At 41.5% G+C, this 26,570-nt stretch overlaps 1 protein-coding gene across 2 annotated transcripts; it reads right to left on the reverse strand.

Moving 5' to 3' along the window:
- Positions 1-656: 656 nt before the first annotated feature.
- Positions 657-22,877, reverse strand: gas2l3 (growth arrest-specific 2 like 3). Of its 2 annotated transcripts, none has more exons than XM_086060264.1 (9): positions 22,756-22,877; positions 12,993-13,048; positions 8,542-8,728; positions 7,751-7,869; positions 7,370-7,511; positions 5,755-5,818; positions 5,540-5,681; positions 4,494-4,598; positions 657-2,871 (listed from the first exon to the last, which is right to left on the reverse strand). In XM_086060264.1, the coding sequence occupies exons 2-9, from the start codon at positions 13,014-13,016 to the stop codon at positions 1,618-1,620; spliced, it is 2,037 nt and encodes a 678-aa protein (XP_085916390.1). In that variant the 5' UTR covers positions 13,017-13,048; positions 22,756-22,877; the 3' UTR covers positions 657-1,617. The 2 variants fall into 2 exon arrangements, with proteins under 2 accessions (XP_085916390.1, XP_085916389.1); XM_086060263.1 differs by lacking the exon at positions 22,756-22,877 and adding an exon at positions 15,194-15,341.
- Between the last annotated feature and the right edge of the window lie 3,693 nt (positions 22,878-26,570).

Below are 26,570 nucleotides of genomic sequence, written 5' to 3' on the forward strand. Positions count from 1 at the left end.
AGTTGCTCAAAGTCCGTTTTGAACCCACAAGCGATTCCATCATTTTAAGCACATTTTAGTACAACTATATTGTTTTAAGTATATGCTGCTTGCCTTCACTGGACGACCACGGTGCAGCTTCAGTCATACAAGACGAGAGAGACAAAGAGAGATACTTTCATAGGTTAATGAAAAAAATGACTTTCACTTTTAGTTTCATCAATATAATCGTTAACGTAAAAAAAAAAAAGGCATGGTACATTCGCTCTCTCAATTTTACAACTCAGATATAGTTGCATACGTAAGATGGAATACCCTGCAGTGTCCCATTATTTCCACAAGATGGCGGAGTAGTACATTAAAACCAATTGAAAGGCCTTAAAGCGGTAGCTGAATGTGTTAAAATGTGCATAGAGGCTTCAAGTTAAACCCAAATAACAGGCAAACTCAAAAGCATTTCCATTGGTAGAATCAACAATATGCATGTTCTTTTGAATCTCAATCTTCTGCCATCGACCAAAATTATTCATGAACTTTAACTGGAGAGAAATAAAATATGCTTTGTTGATATTGGGAGTTTATAGAAACTGGACAAGTTGGAAAACACGTTAAAATACATACTTTTTTATTTAAAGGCCTAAATCAACCACAATGATTTGAAGTAAACACAGTCATGATGGATTTTCATCAGTTTAATCAGAAACCACATGAAAAAGTATCTGGGTCAAGCAACACTATCAACATTCAAAGTGTGACAACAGAGGTTTCTATAAAGTGCCAAACATAGGGGAAGAAAGCATTTTAATAGTCTGTAAATACTCTATGAACATACACAAACACCACATAAAACACTAGAACGTCAACACAACATAGAAATCATTTTTTTTAAATCTATACTGCTTTGAATGTGCACTGAAAGTGATGACATGGCCTCGTAAAAGAGGGGGGGAAAAAATAGTGTTTGCTCAGTAGTTTATCTGTAACCTTTTCCTCCTTTAAAAAGTGTTTGTACACACTGTGCAAGTTTCATAAAAAAAAAACAAAAAAAAAACTTTTACCTACTCATCTCATACATTCTAATGCAATTCACTCTGATTTGTGATGAAGGCACATGACAGAGGACTTTATCTTGATGGCGCCAAGGTATCGTTATCAATCACTTGCTGGAAAAATAACATCATTCGAGTACCAGTTGTGTCATTAACTGCTTTAAAAAAACGACACTATTTTGGTAGCCTTTTCGCCTTTCGAAGTTCACTTTGGACAAAGTATCTCAGAACGTTGCAACTGTAAAAATGTAAACATAAGTAATTGTTAAGCAGGTAGTTTAGAAAGGAATTATTCCACCACAAAGACAAAACATACAAACCATCAACCCTTTTGGATTAAAAATGTTTTATATTATATAAAACAGTGGTGTCCAAACTATGGCCTGAGGGCCATTTGTGGCCAGTCACCTCTTTTTTTTTTTAACAGCATGTAAGAAAAAGTTTGAACACCCCCTGCTATAAAATAATTAATTTCCAGTAGACATGAGTCAGTAAGGTTAATTTAAAAGGAGCTAAAACAAGTGCTGATTAGTTTTCCTCCCCTTCCGAGTCACCAGCCTGCTGGCGAGGACACCCCCCAAGCCCCCCATCACGTCTTCTGCCTTCTCCGACAGGTCATTTCAAAATAAGGGTCTTCACGCTTGCCTCTGTACTGAGGGATCTTCCTGCTGGTGCCAGGCTCCGTCTTCGCTTTGACATCCGGGATGGTCTTCTGGGGGACCATGACGCGAGTCAACTCGGGTTTGATGGTGTTAGTCGAGGACGCTTTCTGCCCTGCCTTTTGTGTTGTAGCTGTTTCTTTCTGATAGACTTTAGTGTTGAGAGAGGGGACAGCGTTGCCCCCAGGGTGCCGCCAAGGGGCAGCGGTGCCTCGGGGGGGGCTGGAATCCTTGGCTGTGGCCTTGGCTTTGGCTGCGGTGTCTTTAGGCAGTTGGGTGACAGGTTTTGGCATAGCTGGGGAGGCTTGGCGAGCTTGTGGGATGGGCGTCGCCGTGGCACGTGCCGCAGCCCGCACCCTCCTCGCCGTCTCTAGACGGAGACGCGAGGCAGGGGAGCCGGCGCGGCGCTGAGCGAGGCGGGAGCGCTGGCTGGTGCCCGTTGGGGGCCGGGCATCTTTTGGGGCGGTGGCAGGGCGAGGTACGGGGGTGGCGATGGGGCTGGATGGTTTTGGGCATTTGGAAGAAGGCTCGGGGCAGACCGGACTCCTCGGCTGAGAGGCGGGGATCCGAGTGGGCGGTCTAAGCCTCAGTTTGGATGCAGCGAACGGGTCTGCTTGGGGCGTCACGGCTCTGCGTTGGACTTGCACTGGACTGGGGGCCTGCTTAGAGCCGCCCACAGGTGTGCTGGGCAAAGAAGTAGAAGAAGAGGAGGAGGAGGAGGAGGAACTGGTGGCTTTGGTGGCGATGGGCAGAGGTAGCTGGGTGGGCTTCCTGGGGGCGGGCGGCGTTATCTGGAGGTTCTTCTTTGGCGCCGTGCTAGCCCCTTTCCTGGCCAGCGTGGGTGTGCAGGCGGGTGAGGGCGCATAAGAGCGACATGTCTGACCCGTGGCGGAGGGCGATGTCTTGCAGACCGAGCTAGAGGAGGAGGAGGACGACGACGACGACGACGACGACGACGACGACGAGGTGAGGTCGTCGACGGCCGCTAGGGGGTCCATCTTGGGAGGCGGGGCCGCGTTGCCGTGGTGACCTCCCAAGCCGGGCGGGCCCTTCTGGAAGGCCAGGATCTTCTGCTCCAGGGTGGTGAACTGAAGCACGCGCAGCGGGTCGTACTTGCTGAGGAAGCCGCGCAGCGTGTCCCAGCCGCCCCCCACGCGCACCATCACATGTTTGCCGTGAAGCATCTGAAGACAACACAACACATTTACGCTTACGTGTCAATTCCTGGCCTTCGAGACACGCCAGTTTAGCACTGTGGCTCATGATGTAACCGACTAAAGCGGTCATCCGTTGGAGGATAACAAGCTTACCTGATCACACACTGCTTCCAGTTCTTTAAACTGGTGCTAACATGTAAACACAGTATTTATAGGGAAGAAGGTTGCATTCTGAGACATATCTGAAAAATAACAGGATTTCTTCACGTCTGAAATTTCAAAATGCCAAAGCTGAACCCTGAATACGGGACTTCTCGGTAAAAACAAAATCATCATGCAAATAAATCATAAATGTGTTTATTTTTCTGAGTATGCTCGATAAGGTTGACCAAATTTTCAGAAAACTTGTAGGTAATAAAGAGCAGTGATTCTTCAAGTGTGAAACTTACAGTATACTGCTAGTGGTCCACGGGCTCCCTAAAGTTAAAACGTTAAAGTACCACTGATTGTCACACCCACCTAAGTGGGTTGAAATGATTTCTCCACATTGGACTCATCGCCTGAGGGAGTGGTGAGCAGCAGCAAGAGCCACGCTCGGGAATCATTTGGTGATCTAACCCCCCCCAATTCCAACCCTTAATGCCGTGTGTCAAAGAGGGAGGCAAATGGGTCCCCATTTTTATAGTCTTTGGTATGACCCGGCCGGGGACTGAACCCACGACCTCCCAATCTCAGGGCAGCCACTCTACCACTAGAGCCACTGAACCCTCTTGTGGTATGCAAAATAATCACGACATTCTCAAACTAAGCTTATTACGTGGACAGTGGCTTAAACACTTATTTAATAACCAGCATTTGTTAAGCAGCATTCAGTTGTACAAGTGCAACACTTTTTCACTTAATCTTTAAGAACAGTTTTTAAACACTTATTTACTTACAATTTTTATTAACTTGTTTTATGCAATACATGGTGATTGAGTAGCATACAGTGTAGTTACCCCCCCCCCCTTATATTTGAACATCATATTAATATTTCAAACTAATAATAGTAAATACTAATTTTACGAATAAAACTGCCTTTTTTTGTGGATTTAGATTATAAAAAAAATTTCCACAAGCTAACAACATGATAGAGGCTAAATGTCTAAACAAACCCCGTCTCCATGGTGATCCAATAAGCAGATGCTAAGACCCATTTAAATTGTTTCGGGATTAATTATATTTGCCTACTTTGTAACATTGGTGGATATATGCTTTGTTGTGTCTGGTGGTACACGCACACAACAAAATATGAAGACTTGGCGGCGTGCTTAGTGCTTCAGACCCCCATTTGGTTACATTAACAGTTTACACTACAGTAAACTCGCTGTTATATTTTATTTTATTTATTTATTTATTTTTAAGCCAGAGCCGAAACAACATAGCAGACACCAGGGAGTAAGCCGGCTTTCTGGTTTCAGGTAATTATTCACTCAGGGAATATCAAATTCCTTACGGAACAACGGGATCCTTCTCAATACACACTGCTCCTTTGAGAGTTTGGATTACCCATGTGGAATAGCCGATTACCAGCACTGTGTGTATGCGTTTGTGTGTGTGTGTGTATGCGTTTGTGTGTGTGTGTGTGTGCGTGTGTAGAGGGCTCTTACCCGAATAAAGATGGTCTTGTCCCCAAGCCGGTAGCGACCCTCTGACAGGTACTCAATGGACACCCTGTTGGAGCAGTTGCAAGGCGGGCCGTCAACGCCGTGCTCCTGAAAAGGGACAATGAGCCACTGTGAGGAGGGTGGAATTCACTACAATTAAAACAAGAATTGTTTATAAAAAAATAAAATAAAATAAAAATGGTGGACGGCTTTAAGGCAACTTGAGCATGATAATGCATATGGATATCAAGATATTGTCTCCATTCTGCACATTTGGAGCTACTTATAATGAATTAATTCCACTTCAATGAGTGCAATTATTCTTAAAGGTTGCCAGCAAGTGTTTGCCATAAAACAAGACAGGAAACTAAACCCATCCAACGCCTCCAAAAAACCCAAAGTCCATTTCTGTGCATTTCTTCAAACGGCACGTGCCGTAGCGAGTCACAATGTGCCCGCGGGCGCGTCACATGGTCAGCTATGTTGCGTCATGCGTCATGCGTCATGCCCCCCCCCCCCCGCGGCGTGCCAGTCAAGCGGCAGAGGCGGCCGGCCACAATCTTGGTGCAAGTGGGCCGCACGCGTGCCACTAAAGTGACGTAGCTGCTTGACGTCACTGAGGTGACGACATGTGGAGATTACAAATTATTTCAGTGTTCACGTGTGTATCAGACAACGACCAAAGAATAAAAGCGACCAAATTCATTTAATTATGGTAACGGTAAAACCCCAATAGATAAAAATATAATTTTTGTCAATATTTGAAGCTAATCTTGGATAATCTGTAATATTTTAGCAAAATTAAGTACATTGTTGCATATACACAATACAATACGAATTTCATAATAAGCATAAAATTACTGTCATATATATATATATATATATATTTATTTACTTCATGTCTTGCTTCAAGTCATTCCCAGTTGAAGTTTAAAAATAAAACAGTCCACTAGCTTAAAGCTAACACACAATGCAAAACAATTTTAAGTCTCCAATGAACCTAATATTCATGTTTTTGGGGGGTTAATTTTTGTTATGGACCCACTCACCCCTGACTGGTAGAGGCCACCATGCTGGCAGCACACACTGAAGGTCCGGACGGCTGGAGGAGGCTCCTCGGTCAACAGCAGGGTCTCCTCCAGCTCAATCTCCTTCTCCAACTTGACCAGCACAGGAGGCTCCACGCCGTACCTGACAAGAGTTTACAAGCACACCATTAATATGGATGTTTCTCACAAAAATTGCATCTCGGAAAAAAACTTACTTGGAGACGATGCGTCCAATTTGCAGCAGACAGAGGCAGACCTGCCTGGGCTCCTTGTGCAGCACTGGACGGCACACACACACAGAGACACAAAAGTGAAGATCCTAACTTTGCAAGTGAATAATGTGAGGCAGCAGCTGTCCTCTCGGCTCTCGTTTAGACAACATCCGGCGGACAGAGCGGGACGACAGAGGTGCAACGCTGGAAAATGTGACATGGAAGTTAACGATTCCCCGAAGGGGGATGCTGGGTGAATCATGCAGAAGGGAACACAGATTTGGAGCAGAGAGCTGAAGTATATGGATATTAATAAAACAGCTCGCAGCCTCGCTTAGCGAGTGTGATTTGTTTTGGGAGACCTATCACTAGTAATGAAGTCATCTGCAATAAAAAAATTAAAATAAAAAAGTACTCAGCATTGATTGCCTTGTTGGACAGATCCTATTACGTCATTAAGATGTGAGGATTAAAGAACATGCTCCACTAATCACCTTGACGGAGCTTGTAGCATTAGGCCTCATTTACCAAAATAAGATCTCTTTTTTTTTCTCTGAAGCGTGTTCTTAGAAAAATGTTAGCAAAACAACCCCCAGATACCAAATGAACATGAGGCTGGATGTTATACAAAAAACAAAAAACAAAACTATATCTCATGTACACATTTATGCATTTGCAAAAATTATTGTATGTAAATGCCAATATATAGTTGACTTAATACCAATTGTGTAAAGTGTGCATATTTGGTTGCCTATGTATGATGTAATGTCACTTTGTGTTGGCATTTTATTTAAAAATGGAAGTTAAACTTTTCTTTTCTTTTTACAATAATGTTCTATACACCTCCACCAATCTAAACGCAGCATTCTGATTGATTGTTACATGAGTGCTGAACAACTGTGATGTCATTTTCAGTTGACAGAAAGTGGCAAAATGGCCGCCCTCTGAGACAGGTGGATTTTGCTGTTTAATTCATATTCTACAAACGCAATATTCATAAAAATACTGTGTATAGACTAGCGGGGCCGCATAGAACATATTGTAACGATTTTTTTCCTACTCGACTTCCTCGTTACAGATGCATTTGTTAATGTTGAGCAATTAACTACCCAATACAGTCCTTAGCTTCATGATCGCGTACATGCATGGTGTTGGCGACGGTCCTGTCCTTAATTTTAAATTCTTTACTGCCATTTTGTGTCATCTTTTAGGCAATAAAACATTCCTTTCAGAGATGGGGTTGATTATTCGCAGATACTTCAGTTTATTGCAAAGACATGCTTATAGTTTAAACTCATAATCATAACGAACTGTAAAATCATCAAATGCAATTATCTAGTTTTCCCTGATTGACACTGTGTAATGCTTGAGTGTTTGCAGGCTTTGTTCCAAGTTGAGAAAACGGGCCACAATCTTATTATTAAAACAAAAAAAGGGGGGGGGGGGATAAATAGGATTTTAGAATAAAATTTGTTGATGAATAAGGCCCTTTGTTCTTAATTTGCAAAGCCAACGTTTATTTCTATAACCAAATCAAATCCCTTTGATAATCATGCAAAGTATTTGCTGTATCAAGAAAGAGTTTAGAGTAAGTTCTGAGATCTCAGCTGCAACCTACCGAGCCCTTCGGACTCAAAGAGGTACGTCTCTTCCACGCCGATGTGCCGACACCAGGACAGGAAGTTGGCTGTATTGTCGCGGGCGAAGAAGGAACCCGGAGATGCGTCACGCTTGCAGGCAACCCTCCTCGTGGGAAAGATCTGTTGGATAGAGAAAATGAACTAATAGTTGCGTTTCAGCTCAGCTCATAAAAGCTAAAACTAAAGAATTTGAACTAGATGTTTCAAATTTGTGTTCAGTGTACTTGACTATTGGCTACTTTCAAATGAGTGACAATTTGGTTCAGTTCTCACGTGGAGTTTCATGGCTGTAAAATCGGCATCCAGGCTTTTAGGTGAAAAGCGGTCTTTGTTCAGCGCTATTTTCACCGCAGACTCACCTTGCCGAGTGCAGAGGGGCAACTCTGGGCGATCTTAGTCTGCAGGACGCCGATAAGATGGCAGAGCTTGACGCCGTTGTTAAGCTCCTCCATGAAGAACTCGGCCCTCACCTCCTCTTCTGCAAAAAAATTTAAAAGCATTTTTAAAAGCAAATTCCATTGATATTACACTGGCAAAAAATAATAATAATAATAAAACATTCTCCAAAATAAATCCACACTTTAAAAACAGGTGACTGAAAGAGTTGGGGCCCTCCTATGGACTTTCATTGTAAATGAAGCCATGGAAATCTCACGGGGGACAAAGTCCACGCACAAAGTGACAATGATTGCTCCAATACTTTTTCTTTTCTTACCAACACAACAAAAGTGACTCGAAACTTAACCTCCCTGCACCTGACTTTTAAGGCTCCCAGGCAAGTTTGAAAAGAAACAGTAATATGGGTCATTCCAGTCACGTTGCCGAGAACTCTTGCCAACCTGTGATGCACCGCCCTGCATTCCTCGTGAGAAATCCTGAATGGGCGATACCAAAAGCAACACTACTAAGGCCAGTTTCAATTTCCTCCCTGCTCCATTAAAAACTGAAAAGGGACAAAAGATGTCCGAATAATGGAGTAAACCAGGCGGAATGAGGAGTTTTTCTTGCGCCGAGGGCTACACAGAAATAACAGCATCCAAATACAATTACATGGCAAAAACTGATGCACGTGTCGATTGGGCATCTGTATTTTTAAGTAATTGACCATTTAATTTGTTATTAGATTGCCAACAGTTGTTTATGAACGTACCCAGCATGCCCGTGAGCCAGATGGCGAGATCCTCCTGCATGGGCACCAGGGTGGCTTCATGCCGCACCGCCAGCCACTGGTCGTACTGGAAGACGTTGGCGAGGCCGGGGCCGTGCCGCTGCGCCAACGGGCTGCGGGGGCTCCGCGGGCTCAGCACGGGGGCGTCAAACTTCTCGCCAAACCATGCCTGGCGAGGAAAGAGTCAGTTAGAGGAACATGCAGTGTATGACCCCCCCTCCCAAAAAAAGTATTTTGATTCACATTCAATGCTTCAATTTTATCTTGATTGTCAGCTTTTGTTTATAATCATTTGCGTCCGAAATGCACTGTAGATTTGCCTTGTGAACGAATGGTGCAATACAAATAAACGTGCCTCGTCTTACAATAATGTCTTGTGTTTCCCTCAAAGTCAATCAGACAACTGCTATTACTATGGCTGCTGCAGGGGGTCATGTGACACACTGAAAGTCAATTGTTCCATTTCCCACAGAAGATTTGCCATTTGTGGGCGTTGAAGGGCTTTATTGTATCGTTTCTGAAACCACAGATCAGGTTACCTTTTGGTATTCAGAGTACTGAACAACCGTTTTTACAAAAGACTGCTTTATCACTATAGTGATGAAAAGAAGAAAAATCCAAGAAGGGAAAACCCTGTATTTAGTGGTTTTCCTTTCTCCCACAACCCAGCAGTGACTCGACAGTGTTGTGATTTGAACTGCTCCATTTCCCCTGCAGTGGGTGGGATTTTTGTTGACCCCGTTTCATGTGGAGGTCATGTCACCGCCGCTCACTTCCTCTCAACACCTGACCCCGGCACATGGCCTCCTGTCACACCTAATTATCCACAGTTAGTGCAATCTTGAGCAAGATTTGGAATTTGTTTAATGATTTTTTTAACAGTAAAAAAATGTGACAAATGATTTACATTCTATTTTAATTTCTCACTACTGCATGTTTTAATAAAGGATAGAGGCACGTAATTTCAGCCGTCGATGGCGGTTGTCGACGCATCTTCCGCGCTAAACGGGGGTTCGTTGCAAAAGTCAACCTCGCAGCTGCTGGAGCCTCCGAGACGAAACTCATGAAAGAGCGGCGCGCTTTGCACTTGACTGCCTAAATGGGCGTCAAGCGATGTGCTCGTGGCGCCTGCGGCGAGCCACTGATCCCGGCTCCTCGCACTCACGTGCTCTCATATCTATCTCGGCTGCAAGCCTTGCATGCTGCAAGCTCTATGAATACAAAACCCTGCCCTTCAATACATCCCTTCATTGTTTACAAGCTCCAGCAGCAAGAGGGCGATGGAGAAAATCGCTAGCAGATGTCCATTAAAATGACTCATCTGGACAGATGTTACGCAACTTATTGCAAGACGACCCCGCCTCTCCATGCTTGAGGCTATAATCGCGATGTCAATTACACGTCACACCGCGACATTGGGCCATTCCTTCCACTGTGATGAGTGATTGTGTTGAAAACAAGGCAGTTTTGTCCAGGCCTTGGAACATTCAAGTTGGTTCTGCCGACAAACAGGAAACCTTGTGGGCAGTGGAACAGAGACTGAATTATGACTGCAGACTATTATAAAGAAACGTTCATCATTCAGGCGGGATACTTTCTCTCATTCCTCAGCCTGGCCTTACTATAGCGATGTGTTGAACGGGTGTATGTAAGATAGCAATCAGCCTAATTAAGGGTTGAGGAGATTTAAGAAATTGGGACAAATTTTAATTATCAAATCTGAATAGAATCAAGTCAATTAAATTAAACTTACAAAAAATATCAATGGGGCTGGGCAATATTGATAAACATAAAAAATTATATATATATATATATATATATATATATATATATATATATATATATATATATATATATATAAAAATACATATATTTTCTGTTACATTCAAATGTTTTTGTGAGTTGTAATTTTGCCCAATGCTGGATGGGTGGTTTACAAGACATGTTTACAGTAGCTACCAACTACTTAATTGTGGCATTTAAGCACAACATTTTTGCACAGGAATTATTTTTTAATAAATGAAACCTTTAAATAAATGTTTGTTGGGTTTATTAGATTAAAATCGATTAAAAATAATAATCATCCTAAATGACTGCAAAAAAAATATCTCGATTTTATTTTTCTGGCCATATTTCCCAGACCTACAATGAAGTGATAAATATACTACCATTGGAAAAAAAATTATATACAGTGATTAAATAACAAATACAAATGATGAAACTGAATCCTGGATTCCCAACAACTTAATTAAAATGTAATCACTAACCACCTTAGTGGAGGTAAAGTAAACATTAAATCCAACCCTTGCTTTTACACTCTTATAGTTCTCATAATTTAACTTAAACTATATGCTAACTAATACTATTATCAACCTCAAGGATGTTTTCTAAAGTTTTCCCATGCCCTGTCATAGGTTTCAAAATGAAGTAAATTCAAAGTTATTTATACAATTAGAAGAGTTCAGTCCACTGCAGGCAACTGTAACTAATTTAATCTAATGAATTCATTGTCTAATTTTATTAGGATTAAAAAAAAAAAATCCCTGGAGGCAACATGTGAGTTAGGCTAACAGCTGGGGTGAACGCCTCCGAAATGACCTTTCCACTAAAAGGTGCAGCACATGCAGATAAAGATGCACAAACACAGACACATGCGTACACACGCAAACACACCTGATGTTCGAAAGTGAAAAATGTGACCTCGTATAAAACATTGAATTGACCCAGCTGGACAAACACGCATTACATAACAGAACTCAACGGGCTGGGTGCTACAAATTTGCTGCGACATGTGTTTCTTGACAACCGGCTAAGAAGAAACTAAGAAAGTAGCGTGTAGCATTAGCACCATATTATGAATGAAAAAAAAAATATGAAAAAATAAATAAATAAAAGAAAGACAGCGAGAGAGAGAGAGAAAGAACAATGTAAAACAGCGAACCAATTATTTTTTTCTGCACAAATCTCTATTGCAAGTAGATTAGTGTTCTCAGATTAACCAATTGACCATTTTCTTAAACCGTGTTTTTTTTTTTTTTTTTCATTGGGCCCCGAGGAATGTCTGCTGATAATCCAGCGACTAAATACAACCTTAAAATGGAGATTTAAAATCAGCATGTGCCTGCCTTGCACATTAGATTTTACCCTCATCGAGTTGAGCTGATGCTCTTAACCTGGGCCTCTTATACCGAGGGCCCACAAGTCTCCCTGGAATTGCAGTAAAAGGTCAAGGCGAAATGTGTACCCAAAACAATCCAATATATTAGCACTTTTGTATGATGAAGGATTAGACCATGAAATAAAATTATTTCCCCCCAAAAATACATTTTTAAAATTGATTTTTAAGTTCACTTATGGAACACATAATGACACTATTCAAATCAGGTTTTTTTCTTTTGAAGTGAATGTTTTGCATTGGTCTTTTCTCAAGTAGATTCTTGACACATTCCATCATACATTTCCTGGAGACCTTCTCCATGTCCTTCCATTTAAAACACTCATTAAGACTCAATCCATCGTCTAGCGCTTGAAGCTATTGTTTCATCCTGTCTATTACATAACAATGCCAGCAGACTGACACACGTGACAAATGAAACTTCAACTCGCAGATGCACACTTTTTATGACACGTTCAGAGACATGCACATATGCTACTTGTGCTCCCGTGAGCACGTCCCTTCCCGAGCACGGTTGTGAACGGTTTATTGGACGCACTTGCTGTTCAACGTGCATGACGCAACCAGAACCTCAGTTGCCTGAGTCATTACAGTCGATTATGGATCAATATCGCCCTAGGGTCTCTTGGATAACAGCCAACCAATAAATCTGGTTTCGGCTTCCTTTATTGTTTTTGTTGATGTTATATAACTATTAAAAAAGCCAATCATTTTACAGAGACATTATTCTTGTTTTGACACAGCCCAGTCATAATGTTTCACAATCTTAATGGGGGCTTAATCCGTGCCAACACTGGGATGCACACATCGCATGCCATGAAGACCAATGCGAAAACGTAACTCGACACTTTTGTTGTTTTGGATTTTCATACGGTTGACATTGGTTGCTGGGAGGGGAAGGAGAAAATTTGGGATTGCATTCCAGCCACCCCTCCCAAAAATGTGCAAAAGACATTCCTCAGGGTCCCGAGAACGGAACGCCAGGCACGCATAGAGAGAACAAGACTGCGTGCTGTGACACAGGTGGGCTTGCATCAGTTGCTGGGTGAGAGACAGATGTCTATGTAATCAAAATAACAGCCAGGGAGATAGACGCTGCTAACGTAATAAGAAGACTGGCCTAGCTGGGTGGTGCTCAAAAAGAGCAGAAATGCCATTTTTGAACGAAGGAGAAAAAAAGAAAAGAAGAAGCATTGGGTTTTCTCCGTGCATTGTCCATCTAACCTATCAAACAGTATGAATTCTGTCATGAATTTACCTGGATGCCAGTCTGGACAGCCATGACTGCAATCACAGATGATTCACTTCTTCATTCTGTGGAAATATGAAGAAGGAGGAAAAAGATGTAATCACTTTCAAACAAACGGGAATTCAGTCTAGAATAAATATTCGTCAAGGACGGTAACAATAGACACGGCACTGGGCAGCAGAAAAGGGCTCATTTGCATGAGACAGGACTACCCCTCAAAACGGACTCATTTCATTGAAAAGTGCTCTATAATTCTTGATCTTTTGGGCAAAACTGTCACAATCATGTGAAGACACAGAGGACTTTTCGAAGCTGTAAAAAAATATGTGTTCAAATATATACGTGATTGTAGGCACCTGTATTGCTACAGTTAGGACCCTGCACATGTATGTACCATTAAGGTTCTTCAATTGTAAAATCATGCTCCAATGATAACCAGTGCAACTGAATTCCAATTTCCTTATTTCTGATAGGCAAAATTCAAAATAAAAGCAGGCTGAATGTTAGACATCCTAGTGGATTGGCGTATGCTCGAGTAACAAAAGGTCCATTGTAGTTTGCCATCGTGGCTTCCTGGCCTAGATTTATCACGAGCCTCAAGTTTCTTCTTCAACAATTATTGTTTTGTTACTTTGCAATACGACAAATTGGGTCAACTAGAAATTCCATCAGTCACTCAGTTCAGTTTGATTCCTAGTGGTCCATATGCTGCATTCAAGGATGGTCGGAAGTCAGATTTATCACAGTTGGCTTTTCCCAGTTCTGACCTGAAAGCGTTCGAGGCAAAAATAAATGACAAAAACTGACAAAATGGTGGATACTAGTGATAAATTGTTTTGTTTTTATTTTGGTCCTCAAAACTCATTTTGACCTCCAGTAAACTTGCCTTCTGGCAATTTTGCTTAATTTTTTTTGCTTATTATTTTCCATATCATTTCATGCAGTTCAGTAGCTCACCATATAATTTCATGCAGGGAGATAGCGGCATACTAGGGGTGTTAAAAAAATACTAATAATCGATTCGCCAATATATCGCGATATTACAGCGCGCAATTCTTGAATCGATTCAATATGTGGCCGAATCCATTTTTAAACAATTTTTTTAATGGAAATATTCAACAAAACATCTTACTTAGGGTTCACACATTAAGCGTGGAAAAATGTTACATTAAGCGTTAATATTTTTATTTCAATGCTATTCAAACAGGAAACAGATTGCAACATATTGTTAATTACAGTGGCTCACAGTTATAAGCCTGAAGTTTCAGATAAAATAAATACATTTTCATACAAATCTTACAGTGTACAAGTTTACTGATGAGTATTTTCTAAATTTGAGTGTTTGTTTTTTTTAAAACCCCACAATAATCAACCTATAGAGTCGTATCGGGATTAATTGGTATCGAATCGTGATAAGAGTCGAATCGCCAGGTACAAGGCAATTCACATTCCTACGGCATACTACGGTGAATATTTATGAATGAAGAAAGCTATCTAGTTTTATTATTCACGGCCTGTATTTCCAATGGGGTCGCCAATTGTAGTCCGTCGGTGAAGCCTGGGTACTTTTTTTATTTATATATTTTTTACTCTTCAGATGTGGGATTTCTGAGTTCAAGGGGGCGTTCCCGTACACACTTCCTGGTTTGAAGTCGGAAAAGTCCAACTTCCGACCATCGTCAAATGCAGCAATAGTCAGCAATTTATTTCTACTAAAAAGTGACTCTCGCGAGGAAGTGACGCAAGTTGGCCTGAGTGCTCCTCTTTTGCCCTTTCCCACACAGGATGTGAAGGATTACCCTCAACTCAACTGTCCCTGCGGGTGTGTGTATGTGTGAGAGCGTGTTTGTCAGGGGGGGAAGAGTTTCGTTGGATGGGAATGGGGGAGGAAAGCAATCACAGCATGATGAAGATCCTAATAACATTGATAATTTGGTCAACACAGCTGAGACAACAGTCCCCCATCCTCCTCCTCCTCCACCACACACACACACACAAACCAGCATCCCCCCGCCCCCCAAACCCTCTACAAATGTCACCTCATATAACCTACAGAACAATCAAACCTATGGTCCTTCACTGGCAATGTTGTCATGCAGAAACATCTCCAAAAGCTCTCGTTCATTACACGCCTGCCTCGCATCATCCGACAGCAGCCCGGAGATGCAATCAGCGCAAGACAGGGAAGATGACAACACAAGCTCACTCACCTCAGCGAAAGAACTGTCAAGGACCATGTGAGGGAACCCGGGCTGCACGACTACTCCGTGTGATAAGCACATTTCCCTCTCTCAGCCAAGAAGCGTTTGCTCCGCGCTGTCCGGCCAGAGTGGCGACACACGAGTGAGCGGGCGAGGGAGAGGGAAGGGATGACAGGGAGGGAGGGGGCAGTTTTGGATGGATAGAAGCAGGAGGAGGTGCAAAAGGAGGGCCCTGACTAATGAAGTGCCTACATTTGGCTAAAGCAGGACTACCCCTTCAACCTCCACCCCACAATCCTGTCATGGCGGGACCCTCACAAAGCTTCCATTGTTTTCTTTGCTTGCCCCCCAACAAACCCCAAGCACGCTGTCATAGGATGGAATGAGACTGGAAACAGAAGGTGTGACAGTGGGGCTACCTACATCCTTTTCAACCCCCCCTTAAGTCCAGTCCACAACCTCTGGCTAATTAAGGCACACAGTATATTCTGTAGAGTCTTTTTGGTCCCACTCTAAACAGAGTAAAATGTACACTTGGAATTTAGAGAGTACATTTTAAATTAAATTAAAAGTTTGTAACACCAAGACCATTTGGTCTTCTTTTGGATATATGCAAACAGTAGGAGTGGTGTAGCTCAGGTGGTAGAGTGACAGTTTTTCAAGCTGAAGGTCACGAGTTCGTTCCTCAAACTTTAGGTAACTTTTTTTTTTTTAACTTGGAATTTCTGAGTGGAAAATCTTTAATAGTTTTTTTCATGGGATTCTCATACACCCTAAACATACTTAAAAGTAAAATTTGCTCTGAATATTTTATATAGTGGGACCAAATAGACTAGAGTAAAATTTACTCTACAGAATTCACTATGTAAGAGTTTGCCAAACTCTTTCAGCTCAAGTCCCAATTTAAATATTCGCAACCATTCTTAAAAAAATATACAGTATAATGTTTTGCTATTATATATACATTTACATAAATCAAAAGTCACAAAACAAAAAAAGGCTTTTGCGATGGCATTTTGGAATTTAAAAGATTGACCTGGAGTGGTAACACTTTGAATCCTGTTCCAGGATGGTTTCTAACATAGAAAAAAAAAAACCTGCCAAAATACAACCCAAGACAAAACGCCCATCACTCCCTAGACACGCCTCTGGTTGTCATGGTAACCAGCCATATCCACAACCAATGAAGAGTGGCACTGGCTCATTTATAGTAGACAGAAGCATCCCTTGAAAACACGTTTTGATGTATTTTGATAAAAACCCAGTCACAGACTTAATACCGAGGCAACTGGGACGTGCTCTTTTCATTTCAAAAGTATGTCTAATGCAACACTACTCTTGGATTACCTCTCAATTTGTGAGGGGTCATGGAATAAATAATATCATCGGGTCAATAAAGTTCATCCAGAAGACAGAACAGACAGTAGATTACAAGAATTTCAACACTATTCACGTATTGTCCAAAAATGTCACCAGGCCAAAGAGTGACATTTAAGATTTCACAGAGAAGGAACAATCCACTTCTTATCAACACGCAGGCATTTGGTGAGAGGCTCTCAGAACAACATGGCAAATGTTGCTCAACGCTCCAGCTGCATGCAGTTGGATCGTCAACAAAGCTGGGCGAGCACGCTTTGCTTCATGCACCCACACAGAGTCAGAAGTCGCCAAGAAGGGCGACAAAGACAAAACTTGTGTTGTGGTAGCAGTGAACTTGGGAGTGGCCCTGTGGAAAGGGCAAGGCTCAACTCAACGCTTCCACGCAAATTCTATGATGGTTGCCAGGAGGAGGAAAAAAAAAAAAAAAAAAAGTCCAACAGTGGTAACCCTCTTCCCTCATCAGTTAACCAGATCATCCAACACTGCCCTGCTTCTATAAGCAAACAAGCTTCTTCTCCCCCCCCCCCCCCCCCTTTAACAAGAACGCTTAATCATTCTCCATATCCTGTTTATGAACAAACTAGTTATTCATTCCTTGCTGGATTTTGAGTGTGGATTGAGCCGTTCTGAATCCAGGGATTAACAGAATAAATGACGCACAGAAACCCGGGATACAAAGATCGGATTTCGGTTGACCAACCTGCACTTCTTGTTACGATGGAAATGACGGCTTTGTTTCAGGTTTAATCCCCTGAGAAAAACTGATATTTGAGTCCTGGCTGAAAGAATCCAGCCCCATTTTAAACAGTCAGACGCATTTTCCAGATGGGTTATTATAGTGGGGAGAAAAAAAAAGGTTTTGGGTCTTTACTGTAAAGTGGCTTTTATGCAACAAAAACTGTAATTTTCCATGATACAAGTTGAGAACAGTGTGACAAACTTCAACCCTTTTGTTCTGTTTGGTCATTCTTTTCACGTCGGGCTCATTTTCAGAGTACCAAACTAGAGATATGATGTCCTTAAAGGGTCAGTACTTGACAGGTGGATGATCTTAAGGCCCACGGTTTGGGGGGTGGGCAATTCACTCCAAGGCACTAATATTGGCTATACATCATTAGCGTCTAGGCTAGTCCACGGCTATGACGGATAAATTAGGAAATGTAGGGTCGCCATGGCAATGAGACATGTTAACTCGCTAGGCTGACATCATCCGTTGGGCACCATGTCAGCTAGTGAGTAAGATTATTGCATATTCATTTTGAAAATGACTGAAAGTGCACCGAAATTAGGAGTGAAGTTATCCAGGCGAATCTTTGAGGCGTGGTCAACCGTTGGCAATGTAATTATTTGATTATTTGTTTCAGCCCCTAAATTTCCCTCCCTATTGAATTGTGGATTGATTTTGTGGGTCTAAAGTAGACTTGGGGTCTGTTTATTTAAAAACAGAGAAAAGAAAAAGGAGCTCATTAGAGAGTCCTTTGAGCCTGAAATAAACAAGGATGTTGTGAACGTGTGTGCGTGGGGGGCGGGGGGGTTGACATCTGTCCGTATGCCTCCCACGCACCGGCGCCTCCCTTCTCTAGTCCCAGCCACTAATCAGTTAAGAGGATCAACGCTATTCCAGACAGCAGAACGCATCCACCTCCACGACGCTCCGTCATCACAACACACATCCAGCACGTGGCGCGCACACGCAGCCGCGATGCGCCCGTGCGACTAAACGAATACAAAACCAGAACACATTATGTAAGGAGTTAAAAGTAGAACGTTCCGGACGAGTGTCCTTTTGATTTTACACCACTCTGCACCGGGAATGCCGGGGGGACTCCAAACATGAGTAACAAATAACTCAGAGTTGGCCCACGTGCCGTTTTAAGAACACTTCAAGCATTTTTTTTTTGGTATGCTGTGGAGACTCTCGGGAAATGTCATATTCCATCATTAGCTCTGTGGAAGTTACACAAAGCAAATATTAAAGATATGCGCTTTGAACATTAACAGCATTTCTCCATAACCTTATATAATTATGAGTCATTTTTAAACAAATCAACAAAGGCAGCTTGCATGACCCGTTCCGCTGCGAGCGCACAACAACCTTCCCCTTGTGCGTCCGCATCATATTTTGCACGAAAATGCAACCCAATTAAGTTAAGCGGTGTTAAAAAGGTCTCAGCTTGATAACTTTATCAAACGATGAGGATGGGCAACATTTGAAAAGGTCCCCAGTTCCTGTTGCGTAAGGTGCCTGGTGGCCAGAACCACGGCCAAATGAACCTTCTGCGCCCTTCCCCATCCCCTGCGGTCCAAGGTGGTTCTGCTGGGATCGACTTTCCCCTCGAGAATACCAACTCCCCCTCTATTAAAGTCCTTCCTGCTGAGCCCTTTGTGTCTGGACTTAATTATCCTGTCAGAGGAGTGTTTCATTTACAACGGAGCTTCCCCTCTCTCAATACAGATGGGGCCCGGATGAAAGAGTAAATATGTACAAGTGCTGTGAAAGAAATTCACAGCCATGCAGAACCCGTTTCCAAGGTAAAAGACTATCTCACGCGTCAAGAAGGATGGTTGGCCTCCACTCTCTTGTCCTCGTCTCAGGGCGCTTGCCTTGGAGGTGAAACAGTGGATGTAAAGCTCATCTTAAAGGCTCGAAGGAGTGGGCGCCACCTGCCAATCCCATTTTGATTTTGTTGATGCTAATCCGCGGCTCACAACACGCCATCGGTCCACTTCAGGATTTTTTTTTTGTATTTACACGGAACATGTTTAGTCAGCTTTGGTTTAAAACGCTCAGTTTCAGTACAGTGTGACCTCTAAGGTCAAACACAATTCATTTGGGAACTGGCCCAAAAATTGGCCAAGTGAGTGTTCGTATTTTGTTCCAACCGTGCTGCAATCCCTTCCCAGGCAGTTAACAGTTAACACAAATAAGCACCGCATCCTTGAAACTGCGAGCAGGCCTGTCTGCCAAGGCGCATAGTCGGAGCTGTTACTGATGGCCTTCTTCCCCAAACACTCAAAAGCCAAACTAATGGCAATTACATCATCGCTGACTCTCTGTAAATCAATTTCAACTAGCCGACCTCACAGGACAATCTAAAACAATCCTGATGGATGATCATGAGGTTGCTACAATAACAGGAATACAAGTACAGTGGGAGTCATTTGTGTCACTCATGGTATAATGTATACAGTAATGCACTGTGTCAAGCTCATTATTGGACTCCAAGGAAACAGTTTGCAGCCACCCCAAAAATACATACATGTATCCAAGATGCAAGAATCAAGTGACATGCCATTCTATGCCTATATATTCTACGACCTTTAAAAACCTTTAGCCATGCTGCGCTTATTCAAGCCCATTGTGGATAAGCCTCTATGGCCCCTCTTCAGAGAAGGTCAGGCCAGGCAAAGAGCCAGGAAAGGGCAAAGGGCAACCATGCTAAGTCTAACGATCCACCTTTGTTGTTTGTCACCTAATAACCCTGGTGGGAAGAAGGGTGGGACTAGAACAACTCAAATATATTCGACCCAATCACTGCAGCAAAGCTATGGAGATGGTCAAATGACATTTTCAGACCAGGTAAATTCCAACCCTAAACTTGTTTGCTATTGTGAAATCACATCATTGTAAAACACTGATAATCAGTGATGTTTCTATCAGAGAGGAAAAAAACAGCGCACCTGCACCTATTCCAAAACTTTTTTTTAAAGCCATCAAGCAGGTACATCAATTCAACAGAACGTTCTGATTAAGTATGGGCATAAACATTGGTTCGTGTGTAAAATTGATGATCAACTAATCATACTTCAAAGCGCTTGAGACAAAATGGTGTGCGATGTCTGGCTGCAACCAGCAGTGGCGCTATTGATACATTACCAAGTAAAGAACAAGAACATTACTATGCGATTGCTTTTGCTAAAAGAATTGTAGCAAACATTCTTTAAATTTGCATTTAAAATTATGTATGAGAAACATTTACAAATAAATAAAACATTTAACAAAGATACCTGATATATTGTTAATTATTTAATGACTTAATATTTAACAATGATAATCAATTGGTTGGCCATTACAATCCCTAGCTCAGATTATTTTGCTCACATCCTAATTTGTTTCTTGTCTGAAATTGTAAAAAAAAAAAAAACTAAACCATTGGCTACCAAAAAGTAAAAAATATTGATTATAATAATGTTATTGAGAAGCCCAGAAATGACAAACTAGGACGATGGCAAAAAGAGGAAGTCACAGATAGACACACGAATGAAATGAGTTGAAACAGGGATTATGAGATCATGAGAGCAATTGAATTGCTAAATTAAATTTGAGATATTTGTGACTAATTGACCCAGACTCCAAAATAACTAAATTGGAAATATTTCAAAGACTTACTGTAATTTATCTGAGTAGAATTCAAGAGTTTTGGTGCATACATGAGGGCACTACCATGGAAAGCCTCATTTTAATTTTGTGTGACTAAAACGAGCAACAAATCAGTGATGATGGCATCGCCAAGTTTTGTACAAATGCATGCACATGACTAACTGCAAACACCTCAGTCCAACAACCTGACCAACCTCACATAAATTCTCTAGTAGCATTTAGTCATCTCTTGTTTTAGCTTTAAAAAACGGAACCATACAGACAGAATAACAACCCCCAACATGCACATAATGAATGAGGGGTAATCTGCTATTTCATTATCTCCATTGTGTCCGCATGCGGCATCACGGCCCATATGTGCCACGTGTAGTTTAACTCATTAAGCTTGCTTTGGTCTCATCTGTGGTAGTCTCTCAAGATCTTGGCAGGCCCAAAAATCCAAGGCCCAATGCCAAAGTTCAAGCAGATGGTGACAATAGAGACAGTCAGAATGATGAAGGCTGCTTAAGTGGAATTGTATTATTAATGATGTAGTGGCGAGTGTACAGCTTATGCAGCGAAAACAATGCAAAACTTTATACTGTAAATTGAATCATTCAGCTAATCAATGTCTGATGCTATAATGATGACACTTGTTGCAAAACATAGAGTCTGGCTACTCAGTGTTTTCAGAACAGGATTTCAATACCAGTGCCTTCTTCTCCTATCGGCTCGCAGAGATGGGAAAGTCCAGAAAGTAAAAACGCTGCCACAGTTTGGCTGTAGCCACAGCCCACAGGTGCTTCTGCGCATCAGAGCTCGTTTACCTGCCAGTTGAGTAGAAGCACCTGTGGCGGGGTTTTTACTTTCTGGACCTGAATTTCCCAAACTCTGTCGGCTTGTTTAACAGGTTTACAAATACCACAAATAACAGTGCTTCAGATGTCAATTGATGCACAATAACCTCTTGAATTTGCCATTAAGTTGATTTATTAACAGCTAAGGAGGCAAGACTATACTTTGAATAACTGGAGGAAATTATGCGTGGCATAAATGTGCATTCTATTGGCAAGATGTGTCAAGCTTTGATGTTAGACTGATTCCCTCTCCTGTCCTCTTATTTGCAGGAAGCACAGTGTGAAGCATTTACTTCAACCCCTTTCCTCAGTCTAAGGAAACTATTTCAACTATACATACATGATATGATCACAATGCTACGGTGTCAAACTAACATTATAATAATCATGTTTGAGTGTGCAAAGGGCGTATACTGATGAGTGTATTTCCAACAATGCACAATATGACCAAAATAGTCCCATGACAAGGTACTTTGTCCAAATTCAGCAGCATTAGTATCTTTTACTAATACTTTTAATCTGCCTCATCCTAAACATTCACATGATCTTATCAGCAAGTGCAGCCTCCCACGTTAGATGGACTACACTGATCCTCTTAACTATTTATTCCCACCTGCCAATCAAGGAGAAAAACGTGTGTGAGAGTGTGTCTAAACTTCATGCTGTCGTTTAACAACACAAGCAGGATCTGGGCTGTAAATTAAGTTTCAATACAATCTACCAAAGCTAAAACATAGTCGGTTTCTAATATATATATATATATATATATATATATATATATATATATATATATATATATATATATATATATTACATGAAGACAGTGAAATATAATGCATAGTAGATAAAACACATGGAAAGTGTGGCCTCCCTCTCCACGAGGCATTTTCAGTGGAGAAACCCTGTTTTTAGTCAGCGAACTTTACTACAACTTTCAACGCATTTCACGCACAAACACAACAGTTTCGACTTACCAGCCGCGCTGCAGTGAGAAGAGTCTTTTTGGGAATTCTGTCAATTTGCATGAAAGCTTTTCCTTGTGGAAAACTTGGACGTTAGCAAGCAAGTCATTTTTGTACGTCAACTACCGCTGTTGTGCATGCGTGTGCTGTTCGAACCAGCCAATCAGCGCTGCGGGCTCCGGGGGGGCGGGGTCTGGTCACCTGCCTTCTTCTAATAGGGCAGTGGTGTCGGTCCTCGAGGGCCTGAGTCCTGCGTGTTTTAGAGGTTTGCCACGTTAAACATAGCTCATATTTAAGCTCATCAGCAAGCTCTGCAGGAGCCTGATAATGATCCTGATCATTGAATCAGGTGTGTTGGAGTAGAGAAACCTGCAGAAAAACATGCAGGACTTAAATTAAAAGGCCTTCGAGGGCCGGACTCTGACACCTGTGTAATAGGGGAAAAGATGACAGAATGTGATTATTAGACATTCACACCTCGACGACCTCTAAAATATTACCATCGTACTCTATTATATTTTATATTAATACATAATATAATGATTGATTCAATAATAATAATAACTTGGATGTTTCTTGCGATTACTCTCATCTTCCTGCCACATTCCAAAAACATAAATTTTGGGTTAACTGATGACTCCATAGTGTGAATGTGAGAAATTTAATGAATGTTTGTTGAACAATATGTGTGCACTGTGTGATTGGCTGAAGTAGGCTATACCGCAACTCTCACTACAGGAGAACAGAAAATGTTTTTCCATTATATCAAAAGAGACATTGACAGTTACGGGATGATTAACTGTAGGCTAGTTAAAAGCTAAATGGAAGAGAATAAGTATGGCCAATGCCAACAAAAGTAGAAAGGCTTTCCGGAGGTATTGTCCTAAATGATGGCCCATTTTACAACAAACAATAAGGAAAGTGAATACTCTGCTTGTCTGGTCTCATGAGAAAGATGGAGGAGTATTGTGTGAGCCGCACCCTTGCCATTCAGCATAATAAATACTTTATGAAACAGTCCAGTCCCGCAGCTGCCCCTTTAAACATCCTTGTAACTTGATATTTCACTGTTGTGAAAGAAGTAAACTTTTAGAGCAGTTTCTCAATATTGTTGATACACATGCACGTGATGCTGAATTTGCAACAGCCTCATGTCATGGGGATTGTATTTAATAAATAAATAAATAAAAGGTTTCACAGTAATAAACACAAATTACACTATTCGCAGTATTTGTACGTATTTTTTTTCTACGTAAATAAACTGTAACTCAAGCAAATTAAGTCTGGGTTGAAACCACAAGAAATTCAACACCTAAGTTACCATAATATGTATATTTTAAGGATTACAGGATAACATTTTCAAATTTTGCATATCTATGAGCATAGACCTACAGATGCTTAAAATGTGTATAAAGCTTATTTTAGCATTTACACAAGGAAATCGTCCACAATTCACTCTCAGCTGGCACCAAACATTGAAGTGAGACGCCATCTAGCGGTGAAAGACAGACAGCATCTCCACGCAAACGGCAGATTAATGAATGCACTCACGGGGGGATACATTTCAATTCCTAGGAATATTATTTGTAGCTCTATAAATTATGAAATGCTGCATAATTTTAATTGTGCGATTCTGAGGAGGGGGGAGCACCATGTTACGTTCAATAGTTCATGTTGTTTGTGTGTGTGTGTGTGTGGGGGGGGGGGGGGTTGCACATCCGCCTCACAGATCTTAGGCTGTGGATTCGAATCCTGGCTCCGACCTTCCTTTGTGGACTTTAAAATGAAAAGCATACAGTACTGAACATAAATGATTGATATGCAGTAAGCATTTTCCCAGTCTGCCACAAGGTGGAGACAGAATCCACTCTATAACTCCTCTGTCGTCTTCTAGTAAACTGACCCAGAGTTTGAGTTGAGGAGTGAGGACCCCCGGGGGAGGTGTAAGGACGTTACACGCAGTTAGCGTCCCACTGGGTTCTTTTGTCTTGATGCTTTGCCTATACTTTGCGCCATATGTCACTAGTGGCCAAGCTGTCAGATCACATGAGGACCTCTCGTGTGTGATGGCCTGAGTGAATGCACATTCACCAAAGCTGTACTGTATATTATCACTTTTTACACGATTGGCAGTGTTTGGGGCTTGAACCTCCCCTTTTTTATAATGTATAACTATGGTATGTGGTACTTGCTTTGTAACAGCATAGATGGACACAAACTGACAAAATTAGGTATTATTTGCAAATATAGCTTTGTTCGTAAAATGTATTCCAGTGACGTTGAATGACTGCAGAATTAAATATTCTTCCATTACATTGCAGAGGGTACAACGTGTTGCCATTTATTGCACATGGCAAACGTGTATTGACAAATGAGTCAAGAAATATATATTAATAAATATTCAAAATTGTTTATTTGAATGCAGGATACATGAAAATACATACTGTATGATATTCTAAAAATGTTCAACTATTATTCACAGATCACGTGGTGAGAGCTAATACAAAACTTAAATCACAAATTCAAAAATGAATAGAATATACACCTAAAAGTAGGTACACGTTAAATTACTGTAACAGGAGGGAACCAATTGATGTATAGTACAAACAATGCACGTTTTCAAGGGTAAGCTATTACATGAGACAACACATCACAGTTCATGTAATGTTTTTTCTATGGTGATAGAACAGCGATTCTTCATTTGACTAGCCATAAAGAATACACTTCATCCAAATTATATGTACAGTTCTGTACAAATGTCCGTCATGAACTGGTTGGCCTACATCATGCCCTGACAGACATGTCAACAAAGACTAAATGATGAAAATTGTGTATGCTTAATTATCTTGTCAATCTCAGGTAGGACCTCAGATTCGCGTTGCAAGTGTTTTATTAACTGATCTTTCTTGGACAAAATAACCAGAATAGCGCCGTACTAACGTTACAGTACAATGAGCAAACTAGCTAACGTTAGCCTGCCCGGCAGGCAAAACGTCAGTTCATTATTTGTTAATAACTTGCCCAAACTGCCCGTCCTGTTGTTATTTTATTAATCCTAACATGTCTGCATTAACAGATGATTCAATTACACTGTTCTTGGAAGAATGTAAAAAAGAAAACATCTGCTAACTAGCACGTTAGCTTGCACGCTATTTTATTAGCGCAGATTACTAGCTCGTATTAACGCTACACCTCATCTTATTTCAATGATAATACTCGGGGGTTGTTTAATCAACTAGTTGAGTGTTAAAATGGAAACATATTAGCGAGAGAAAATAAAGTTGGAGGCTGTGGTGGAAAACGGTCGAACAGCGTCTAGTCGGTGCAACCAAATTATGTTTCCACGGCGTTTCGAAACGTTATTTAATATTGCTCCACTTAGTAACATGAATACATTTATGGATAACACTTGGTTGCAGCTAATGGGATTAACCCACAGTCTTCAGCAGCGCCGTAGTATCCTCGTAAAGTTAGCAATAACACGCTAAGCTACATTGCTAATTTAGCAAGCGGCGAACTCTTTAGCTGCGAATTCGGTTGACGCCGGGCGTGGGTAGTCCAAACGGGCGGCGGCCGATGTAAACTCCGGTGCGTTTGCGAAGTAAAAAAACAACAACACACACACACAAGCGAACAAGGGCACCGCGCAGCACAAACGTAACTTTTTCCATCGCGTGCTTGTCAATTCCTCAAAATGGGGTCTGTTAACTTACGTCTCCGCCATTTTGTGACAGGTTTTTTCATTGAGCAAAGGGGGTACGCGTAATGGTTGCATGTAACCCCGTCAAAAAGATACATTTGGCAGTTACACTCGGAAGAAAATGGGG

The sequence above is a fragment of the Leptonotus elevatus genome, chromosome 17, assembly GCF_054856555.1.
Source record: "Leptonotus elevatus isolate MCC_2025b chromosome 17, RoL_Lele_1.0, whole genome shotgun sequence".
NCBI lineage: Eukaryota > Metazoa > Chordata > Actinopteri > Syngnathiformes > Syngnathidae > Leptonotus > Leptonotus elevatus.

Bases quoted from the DNA above. Each gene is read 5' to 3' on its own strand.
- gas2l3 (XM_086060264.1), bottom strand. From the start codon at position 13,016: ATGGCTGTCCAGACTGGCATCCAG. The intron at 7,870-8,541 runs GTACGTTCATAA...ATTTTTTTGCAG, and splicing joins CTGGCTCACGGGCATGCTGG to AAGAGGAGGTGAGGGCCGAG. The intron at 5,819-7,369 runs GTAGGTTGCAGC...TGTGCCGTCCAG, and splicing joins CTTTGAGTCCGAAGGGCTCG to TGCTGCACAAGGAGCCCAGG.